The following is an 11688-nucleotide window of genomic DNA, read 5'->3' on the forward strand; positions in this document are numbered from 1 at the left end:
AATAAGTATTTGAACACCCTGCGATTTTGCAAGTTCTCCCACTTAGAAATCATGGAGGGGTCTGAAATGTTCATCTTAGGTGCATGTCCACTGTGAGAGACATAATCTAAAAAAATTGTCCGAAATCACAATGTATGATTTTTTTTTTTATAATTTATTTGTATGTTACTGCTGCAAATAAGTATTTGAACACCTACCAACCAGCAAGAATTCTGGCTCTCACAGACCTGTTAATTTTCTTTAAGAAGCCCTCTTATTCTGCACTCTTACCTGTATTAATTGCACCTGTTTGAACTTGTTACCTGTATAAAGACACCTGTTCACACACTCAGTCAATCACACTCCAACCTGTCCACCATAGCCAAGACCAAAGAGCTGTCTAAGGACACCAGGGACAAAACTGCAGACTTGCACAAGGCTGGGATGGACTACAGGACAACAGGCAAGCAGCTTGGTAGAAGACAACAATTGTTATGATTATTTATTAGAAAGTGGAAGAAACACAAGATGACTGTCAATCTCCCTCGGTCTGGGATTCCATGCAAGATCTCACTTTGTGGGATAAGGATGATTCTGAGAAAGCTCAGAACTACACAGGAGGACCTGGTCAATGACCTAAAGAGAGCTGGGACCACAGTCACAAAGATTACATTAGTAACACATGATGCTGTCATGGTTTAAAACCCTGCAGGGCAGCAAGGTCCCCCTGCTCAAGCCAGCACATGTCCAGGCCCGTTTGAAGTTCACCAGTGACCATCTGGATGATCCAGAGGAGGCATGGGAGAGGGTCATGTGGTCAGATGAGACCAGAATAGAGCTTTTTGGAATCAACTCCACTTACCATGTTTAGAAGATGAGAACAACCCCAAGAAAACCATCCCAACCGTGAAGCATGGGGGGTGGAAACATCATACTCTGGGGGTGCTCTTCTGCAAAGGGGACAGGACGACTGCACCGTATTGAAGGGAGGATGGATGGGGTCATGTATTGCGAGATTTTGTCAAACAATCTTCTTCCCTCAGTAAGAGCATTGAAGATGGGTCATGGCTGGGTCTTCCAGCATGACAATGACCCCAAACACACAGCCAGGGCAAACTAAGGAGGGGGCTCAGTAGAAATATTCAAGGTCCTGAGTGGCCTGGCCAGTCTCCAGACCTGAACTCAATAGAAAATCTTGGAGGTAGCTGAAACTCCAAACCTGAAAGATCTAGAGAAGATCTGTATGGATGAGTGAACCAAAATCCCTGCTGCAGTGTGTGCAAACCTGGTGAAAAACTACAGGAAACGTTTGACCTCTGTAATTGCAAACAAAGGCTACTGTACCAAATATTAACATTGATTTTCACAGGTGTTCAAATACATATTTACAGCAGTAACATTCAAATAAATTATTAAAAATATCATACATTGTGATTTCCGGATTTTTTTTTTTTTTTTTTTTTTTTGTGGACATGCACCTAAGATGAAAATTTCAGACCCCTCCATGATTTCTAAGTGGGAGAACTTGCAAAATCGCAGGGTGTTCAATACTTATTTTCCTCACTGTATATAATATGTCTGAAATTCAGTTTGCATTTATTAAATTCCATGCAGATTAAACATAACAGACACGGATTATTGTTATAATTGTTTTAGGCAAGTTTTCAGGGTATCATGCAACAGTCTCATATAACGTGCCGAAAAGCATAAAAAAAATACATTTTTGTAGTATAATATTAATTTACAACTGTCATCATGTTGATTCTCTATATGTTGTTGACTGCAGCGACTCTCTGGCACGCAAGGGATTATGGGATACATCAATAGGGCGAATGAACACTACTGGCCAGTAGAGACCTTGAAAACTTGCCAAAACAAAATTCCAGATAATCCGTGTCTGCTACATTTAAAATGCGTGGAATTTAATAAACGCAGACACAATAACACGTCTATAAACCCAGAGAATATATTCATGAGAATTTTAGACACTAGAGTTTAATGCTGTTGTCCATAGAACCTGATCAGAGTGTTTCAAATGCATTTCTCATGTCGTGAACGTACTGAGATTACCCTATCCTACCCATAATGCACTGCTGGGCACAGCATATATCCACATTAAAACCTTAAAAATTACCGTATTACTTTAAAACTGAAACATATATCTGATATTTCACTTCATAAAATTTCAGACATGACATTAATTTAAATAACTGGTCCGATATTAGTTTGGTTAAAAGTTGAACCATAAGTTAAAATGTATGCCTCTGTATGACTTGGGTGATATTGCCCGCGTATTAGTATGGGGTTAAGAGAAATGAGTTTTTATATTTTGGGGGGGAACCAGTTCTCCATTGCCTGCAGAGGACAGAGCGTTTTCTTCTTAAAGCAGCTCTTCTCTGTTTTGCAGAGGGTAGAACTACACATCAGCTACGAAACATTTAACAGGTAGGAGCTCAACTGATTTTAAGTTTTATAAATATTTGTAGCTGTTCAGCTTTATTTACCATGTTATCGGTCTAAAAATTTTATTGCAAGATAATTAGTCCGATAATGGTTTTCAAGTTATCTAAAAAAAAAATCCGATAATGAAAACATTATCTTCGATAATTATCGATTATCGGAACTGCAATCCAGTTGCCCACCACTGCAATCCACACATGAAAGGAACAAAGGATCAAAACCAGGAAAAGAAAGGTGAGAACTGAAAGAGATCAGCAAGAAAATTCAAGGCTGGAGCTGAAACTAGAAATGACCAACATGTGACAAAAGTATAATAAACAGATAATACAACCAATGAATACAGTGGTAAAAAAAAAAAAAAGGAAAATAAAACCAGTGACTAAAGTAATCATAAACCAAAAATCAAAGACAGAGGCTCAAACACTGGGGACATGGACACAGACAAAGAACAAAACCAAGATGACAACCCAGACATGGGGCAGATTGGGACATAAACAGGTAATAGTTTCATACAATTATTTAGTGTTTCAAAATACTAATAATTCAATCTAAGTTTCATATGATACACCATTTTTAAATTCTTAAAAAATATATGAAAATAAATTAAAGAACTATTTCAGAAAATGATTCACTGTTTCAAAGACAATAAGCAATTGCTTTAAAATGATTGAATGATTTAAAGAGTAAATGAAACAACTGCTTCAGACATTCACTGTTTCAAACACTAAACATTTCAGTGTAAACTTGATTTACTGCTTAGTATGCCTTATAAACATGAAGCAAATGCTTTAGAAAATGATTCACTGCTTCAAAACACAAAACAATTGCTTCTAAATTGTTTACTGTTTTAAAGAGCAATTTAAACAATTTCTTTAGATACTTATTTACCATTTCAAACAAAACAATTCAGTCGATACTTACTAATTTACTGTCACTGTTGCTGTATAGTATAGCCCCGCCCCCTCCTGTGACTTTTTTTATATGAATAGATAGTATCCTGAACTGTGTCTCTGCTGTACTGTCACGTTGGCCCGGTTGCTTTGAGCAGTTAGTATGAGGTTGATCCTCCTGCTGGGATGTTAGATATCGCTGGTGCCAGGGTTCTTGTGGCTGATTCTTCATTCAGTTTTAAAACCAAATCAAATCAATCAGTTTTATTTATATAGCGCCAAATCACAACAAACAGTGCCCAAGGCGCTTTATATTGTAAGGCAAAGCCATGCAATAATTACGGAAAAACCCCAACAGTCAAAACGACCCCCTCTGAGCAAGCACTTGGTGACAGTGGGAAGGAAAAACTCCCTTTTAAACAGGAAGAAACCTCCAGCAGAACAAGGCTCAGGGAGGGCAGTCTTCTGCTGGGACTGGTTGGGGCTGAGGGAGAGAACCAGGAAAAGGACATGCTGTGGAGGGGAGCAGAGATCGATCACTAATGATAAAAGCAGAGTGGTGCATACAGAGCAAAAAGAGAAAGAAACACTCAGTGCATCATGGGAACCCCCCAGCAGTCTACGTCTATAGCAGCATAACTAAGGGATGTTCAGGGTCACCTGATTCAGCCCTAACTATAAGCTTTAGCAAAAGGAAAGTTTTAAGCCTAATCTTAAAAGTAGAGAGGGTGTCTGTCTCCCTGATCCGAATTGGGAGCTGGTTCCAGAGGAGAGGAGCCTGAAAGCTGAAGGCTCTGCCTCCCATTCTACTCTTACAAACCCTAGGAACTACAAGTAAGCCTGGAGTCTGAGAGTGAAGCGCGCTATTGGGGTGATATGGTACTATGAGGTCCCTAAGATAAGATGGGACCACCAAATGGTGAGATCGCAAAGGCTATGAAACAGCTGAGGGAATGGAAAGCTCCAGGGATCTGTGGCATTGGAGCTCCTCCACATTGGTGGAGATGCTGCTCTGCTGGCATTGCAAACGATGTTTGTTTCACAGCCCAGTGTCACGTTTTTGTTTTGTTTTTTTCATGTCCCTGTCACGAAAAGCGCCAGATTTTGTGGCACATTTTTTTATTTTGCTATTTACAGTCTTCCCCTTCCCCTAACTCTAACCATAACCATAGTGTTAGTGTCTACCCTCCCCTAACCCTAACCATAACCCCCCCAAGACCCCCCCACCCACCCACATTTCCAGCCCCATCACAAAATTAATTTGTACCCCCGGCACAAACCCATAGATGAAATGAACTGCCGTGAGAATGGGTTGTTCTTTCAGTCTGGGAGACAGGTATCATCTCTACAGACTGGAAGAAAGGACTTGTCCAGTCTGAAAAGGAAAGAGTGGTGCCACACTATAGGGGTGTCACACTGTTCTCTGTGCCGGGGGACATGCTTGCAAGGATTATTCAACAGGTTTCAGTTCCAGCTACTTGCTGGCTTCAGGCCCACAAAGTCAACCATCCACCACATTCTAGCCCAGCAAGTAAAGTCCCTTCGGCTGCTCCATTGTTTGCACTCGGGGTCGCCACAGCAAATCCAAGGTGGATCTGCATGTTGAATTTGCATAGGTTTTACACCGGATGCCCTTCCTGATGCAACTCCACATTATATGGAGAAATGTGGGCAGGGTGGGATTGGAACCCGGAACCTTCTGCAGTGAAACCAAACACATTACCACTTGGCCACCACCCCTGCAAGTACTCATAAAAAAGCAAGCGTGAATATCGTCAGTTCTTCTTTATAGCTTATGTTGGTTTTGCAAAATGTTTGATTCAGATGATTGGACCCCTCTCTGGGACAGCCTGAGAACCCTGTCATAGCCAGTTACCGTGAGTGCTGTATGGAGAGGAGGAAGTTTTTCCATGTGAAAGCTGCTGTATGTCAGGGATGTGTTCTAGCTGGGATAGTGGAAACCAGAGACCTAGATACCTTTGTTTGCAAGGAATGGTTTACTAACCTTGTCAGTGCTTTAATCTTTGCAGAATAAAAGGATACTCTGATTGCAGAACTTGAGAAGCTGAGTGAGGAATCAAAGTGTCTGGGTTTGTGATTTTGCTGGATCAAGACTAAGATCCAGGCTTTTATCAACTTCCTACCTGTGAGCTTATGGAGTCGTGAGGGTGCTGGACAGAGGTGTTTGGTGATGCCGATATCTACAAAAGAACGAATGTCCAAGTCTTTAGAGTCTTGGTGTGACCTGTCTTACTGTATGGTTGTGACACTTGGACACCATCGGTGACTTAAGGCAACGGCTGGATGTTTTTGGTCCTACGTCTCTTTGGAGGCTCCTTAGGTACCACTGGGAATGACTTGTATCAAACGAGCGGTTAATGAGGGAGACTAAGATGAGAGCATCACTTGCAACTGTGAGTGACTGAGAGTGCAGGAACCCAGTAGACTGGAGAAAGCCAAGGGGATACTCAAGTTTCACCTGGGTGCAGCGATTAGATGGTTACTTTAGAGATGTGGGATGGACCGGATGTCTGCCAGGACCTAAGGCAGTTCTATGGTGTTGTGGATGCACCATGTAACGGATGATAGTGTCAAAATACTATTATCAACTACTCATGATAGCTAATCATTAAGACCTGATGGGATTAATTTTGGATCAATATAATGTGTACACAACCAAAGAATAGACAAACATGTTAAAGAACACGCAGCCCTACTTTGTGGAGAAACTGTTTTATATGTGACATGATGTCATGGAGAGAAAAAGAGCAAATAATCACATGAGTCCACAGTGGGGGAAAAAGCAACATTCCCCAACCTAATTTTGCCATTTTGGGGAAGTCTTTCCATCACGGCTGCAGTGGTACACTTCCAAAGCCTTTGCACGCCCACTGACGCTTTTGTGGCTTAGTTGGCAGTGGCGGATTTCTTGGCTGCTGGTCCAGTGATGTTTTGCAGTCTGATTTACACTCCATTGACAGCTGGCACTTGGAGCACTGCTTTTTGCCAAACCCACTTCTTGTTGGATTTCACTTTCTGGAGCTACATATTCTATTTCTAATCTTAAGTGTGTGGCACTCAATCAATGGAGAGCAGCATGTGGCCCCACTGCTGTTGGATTCTGCCTCTTTGTTTCTTCTCCTTTAAGCATCCACACAAATACACACACATATTGTGTGTGAGACAGACACAGCAGGACAATAGGACCTGGTGGCCAGCTTTCAGACCACCAGTGTCTCTGGATCCTATTTGTTGCTTTAATTATTGTGTTTTTAATGCTGTTTGCCTACAAAACCTGTAAAAATTTGAGCAATGTGAATGGATGCTATTGAGCATCAAACTTGAGCTGCAACAGCTTCAGCAACTGTTGTGAAAATGTATCACTGAAGACCAGAACCATCCTGTGATGGATGCTAGGTGGTGCTGGAGGAACAACGTCCAACTGTGTTTAAACCATTACAGTCAGCTAGATCAATACTTTATGACACAAACAGACACACACACCTGCTTACAATCCCTCACAGTTTGGGTTAAGGTAGGTTTCAAAAAATAAATGAACTGAAACTGAAAACAAACATTACCAGTGATATAAGAAACACTTTAGTCATGTTCACTATGTTCAGGTATAGTTTTCATTGAAATGTTGTGGAGATTTGCAAAACTATATTATTTTGAAAAGTGAATATAAGAGCCAATCAGAAAATGGATTATTCCATTTCCCTGAAGCTACTGTAGTGGTCATCTTACTTTAAAATGGAAGTTTTTCAATATCACGGCTTCTAGGTGACTTAGATTCTTGATTCCAGTGGCTAAATATGCATTTTCAGGGCCGAGGAATCAATGGTGTTGATAACAAAATTATTTTAGTCATCCACATTTGAAAATTTAAGATGGCCACCCATAAATGTGTCTTTGCCCACATATACAGTACATCTGGAAAATATTCACAGCACTTCACTTTTTCCACATTTAGTTATGTTACAGCCTTATTCAAAATAGATGAAAATCTTTTTTTTTTTTTCTCAAAATTCTACACACAATACCCCAGTGTGAAACAAACTTCAACATACAGTGATATGGTGGAGGACTGAATATATACAGTGAGAAAAATAAATATTTGAACACCCTGAGATTTTGTTCTCCCACTTAGAAATCATGGAGGGGTCTGAAAGTTTCATCTTAGGTGCATGTCCACTGTGAGAGATATAATCTAAAAAAAAAATCCGGAAATCACGATGTATGATTTTTTTTAAATAATTTATTTGTATGTTACTGCTGCAAATAAGTATTTGAACACCTACCAACCAGCAAGAATTCTGGCTCACACAGACCTGTTAATTTTTCTTTAAGAAGCCCTCTTATTCTGCACTCTTTACCTGTATTAATTGCACCTGTTTGAACTGTTACCTGTATAAAAGACACCTGTTCACACACTCAATCAATCACACTCCAACCTGTCCACCATAGCCAAGACCAAAGAGCTGTCTAAGGACACCAGGGACAAAACTGTAGACCTGCACAAGGCTGGGATGGACTACAGGACAACAGGCAAGCAGCTTGGTAGAAGACAACAACTGTTATGATTATTTATTAGAAAGTGGAAGAAACACAAGATGACTGTCAATCTCCCTCGGTCTGGGATTCCATGCAAGATCTCACTTTGTGGGGTAAGGATGATTCTGAGAAAGCTCGGAACTACACAGGAGGACCTGGTCAATGACCTGAAGAGAGCTGGGACCACAGTCACAAAGATTACATTAGTAACACATGCTGTCATGGTTTAAAATCCTGCAGGGCAACAAGGTCCCCCTGCTCAAGCCAGCACATGTCCAGGCCGGTTTGAAGTTCACCAGTGACCATCTGGATGATCCAGAGGAGGCATGGGAGAGGGTCATGTGTTCAGATGAGACCAAAATAGAGCTTTTTGGAATCAACTCCACTTACCATGTTTAGAGGATGAGAACAACCCCAAGAAAACCATCCCAACCGTGAAGCATGGGGGTGGAAACATCATACTCTGGGGGTGCTCTTCTACAAAGGGGACAGGACGACTGCACCGTATTGAAGGGAGGATGGATGGGGTCATGTATTGCGAGATTTTGTCAAACAACCTCCTTCCCTCAGTAAGAGCATTGAAGATGGGTCATGGCTGGGTCTTCCAGCATGACAATGACCCCAAACACACAGCCAGGGCAACTAAAGAGGGGCTCCATAAGAAGCATTTCAAGGTCCTGGAGTGGCCTGGCCAGTCTCCAGACCTGAACACAATAGAAAATCTTTGGAGGGAGCTGAAACTCCAAACCTGAAAGATCTAGAGAAGATCTGTATGGAGGAGTGGACCAAAATCCCTGCTGCAGTGTGTGCAAACCTGGTGAAAAACTACAGGAAACGTTTCAGCTTTTTTATGATGATTTGACATAATGACCTGTGCACAGAGTGTTGAAAGGCGCACACAGAGAGGGGAAACAGTGCTGTTTTTGTTTGTTCACTGCACCACTGAATGTCTGCACCTCCTTCAAATGTTTATTATTGAGTTAAATAAAGCTCAGAGGGTCAGATGCTTTGTCCCACTGTGTCTGTCGGAAAGAGGGAAAAATGCTTTCTGCAGAGTGGAGAAGGTCACGTCACGACCAGTGTTGTGGGAAGTTGACGACAGCTTGCGCTTCAATAAAAGAGCCATATTTTCAGCCTAGAAACAAGCAGTCGGTTTCTGAAAGAGAAGCGGCTCTCGTGGAAACATCCTTATATCGATTCTGCTACATCTTTTCATGTCAAAGCACATTTCAGGAACAGGTTTTTCAGATGTTTTTCTTCCACTTGCACATTTTGCATCAAATGCAGCGGCCTGTTCTGTGCAAAGAGATCCACCTTCAGGAAACAGCGGCTATCAGAAATATGGATCATGTTCTGATGTTACGCAATGCCACATCCACCACACCACAGGATCAATCTTGAGTCATAGATAGCAACCATCCAGGCAGACAACCGATCTATCCCCACCTCTGCAAAGTAACATCTAAAAAAAAAAAAAAAAAAAAAAAGACATTTTGAGGGTTTTCTTTCCCCTAAATCAATTTTTATTTCTTTATTTTTGCCTCAGTTCAGAGTGGATTTAAAACTTAACACCAGCTGAAAATCGACACCACTTAAAAGGATTTTCTCGCTCCATCATACATACGCCAACCTGAAAAACAAATGTTTTTCAAGTTACACAGGCACCGGTAAAACCTGATGGTGACGGCCTGAGGGAAGATATGAAAGTCTTTTGTCAGTTTACACAACGTAAGCCTGAAACATGTGACAAACCCTCTTAGAAAAACACTCCTGACATTTTGTGGGCGTCTTTTCAGTCTGTTTGAACGGAAGAGGCAGGTTTGGTACAGATTCACACAGCACAAAAAGAATCTGCAGCAGGCCACTCCTCTTTCTTTTTTTTTTTTCATTTTGCTCTTAAACTCCTTCCATATCTCTTTCCAAGCGCTTTCACCAACATGGATTTCAATGGAAAATATTTGCAGGAGAGCCAAGAAAATTATGAAGCGTTTCGGGAAGCAATCGGTAGAATCCAGGATTTCATTTATTTATTTTAATTAATAGATGAATCATGAATGTCACAATATACATAAATGTGTAGTCATTGATTTAACACTTGCCTACTTTCTGCATTTGGAACATGTTGTTCAGGACTCCCTCAGTCAAAAACAGACCATAAAGTTGTAACAGAGGTGGTTCAGAATGGTAAAACATTCACCTGGACCCAGCTCACCCCCGACTGGACCTGGACCAACACATTCACTGTAGGTGAGGAGTGTGAGCTGCAGACAATGACAGGCATCAAGTTTAAGGTGAGTTTTTTTTTATAAATTCATACATTAAACAATGCAGCATTGATTCATAGAGGAGAATATTACAGTGAACCAGCTCAACTGCTTCCGTGACGTCTGTACATATGTTCTAGGCCCCTGTCAGTATGGATAACAACGTCATTTCAGCACAGTTTCCTACGTATCACTTCTCAGCAACAATTGAAGGAAATAAGTTAGTAATGGTAAGATATTTATTCAGAATGGACAAACGCCAGCCGTTAAAGTGTTAAAATAAATTCCCATAAATTGTCTATCCTGTGTAGAGACTGAATTACAATAATTTGAATAGATTTTGTCACAGAATAATCCAAAATAATTTGTGTTCTACCATTTACTCTAGATCTGCAAAACTCCTGGAGAGAAAGGTGTGACCTTCAGAAGAGAAAGCAAGAAGATATGACACTACAAGACCCAACATGTTCCAGTAGAAACAAAGCTGCAAGACAAAAAAAGAAAAAAGAACCTGAAAAGTCATGTTCATGGATTGTGTAACTCATGAAATGATGCAATCATGTAATGCAAGCAAGTGGAATATCGGAATTATTCTCAGAATACTAGGTTCCAACTGTCATATGAATGAATGAATGAAAGTTTTTCAGTTTTTGTTTTTTGTTTATCGATTTTGTTTTGGGGTTTGTGCATGGCGCATTTGTGTTTGAAATCTTAGTTCAATGATTACATTTTGTAGCAGTTATCATGGGTGTATGTATATTTTTATATACATATGTATACATTTTTTTCTCTTTTGGTTAAAGGGATGGGCGTTTAGAAGCTTTTGCTTCTGCCCACACCCTTTCGGACACATGGGCGCGTTGTTGGATTGTTTTCGTTGTGAGGTACAAATTTTTCAAAGTTTTATGTAGATTATCCCTGAAAGGTGCTGTTTTGCTGCCAGAACAAAGATGATGAATCACCTCTTAAAAAATGATTTCATATTTTTTTAATTCATTTTAGAACAGCGGAAACAACTCAATATGCTCTCAAAATGTTGCCAAATTTGTCAGCTTCAGTCAGAATACTGTTAATGGTGTGTAGAGCACAAAACAAACAGTCTGTAAAGTAAAAAAACACTAAGTGGTGCTATAAATAGACTTTGTAAAAAAAACAACTTCTAAAAAATTCTGATCCATCAATCGTACATCAGAACCCTTTGCACTGCTGCGATCAGGGGATTAACTCTTTCCAGTGGTGTAGGCCACGTTTATTTGTAACAAGATAGTTTTTGTTTGTTTGTTTGTTTTCAGTCACATAAAGGAAACCTTTATATTGTTGCCATCAGTAGAATGGTCTCTTTCCACTGGCATAGGTCATGCCCATTTGTGCTTCGATACTTTTTTCAACATTTCGAAATATGGGCCTCATGGTCTTCAAAATAGGCCGACATGAACTAGTCTCTAGATATTATTTACATAGAAAGGCTAGATTGGTATCAAAATGTTCTCTGCTTCATGACTAAAAATTTGAAGCAGAAACTTTAAAAAATGTTTCCTGTT

At 40.4% G+C, this 11688-nt stretch overlaps 1 protein-coding gene across 1 annotated transcript; it reads left to right on the forward strand.

Moving 5' to 3' along the window:
* Window positions 1-9758: 9758 nt before the first annotated feature.
* LOC117520080 (gastrotropin-like) lies at window positions 9759-11384 on the forward strand. The gene is made up of 4 exons (XM_034181381.1): window positions 9759-9887; window positions 10014-10174; window positions 10288-10377; window positions 10536-11384. Exons 1-4 carry the CDS (start codon window positions 9821-9823, stop codon window positions 10593-10595), a joined length of 378 nt encoding a protein of 125 aa, XP_034037272.1. The 5' UTR covers window positions 9759-9820; the 3' UTR covers window positions 10596-11384.
* The last annotated feature ends 304 nt before the right edge of the window (window positions 11385-11688 follow it).

This window comes from Thalassophryne amazonica, chromosome 11 (genome assembly GCF_902500255.1).
Source record: "Thalassophryne amazonica chromosome 11, fThaAma1.1, whole genome shotgun sequence".
Classification (NCBI taxonomy): domain Eukaryota; kingdom Metazoa; phylum Chordata; class Actinopteri; order Batrachoidiformes; family Batrachoididae; genus Thalassophryne; species Thalassophryne amazonica.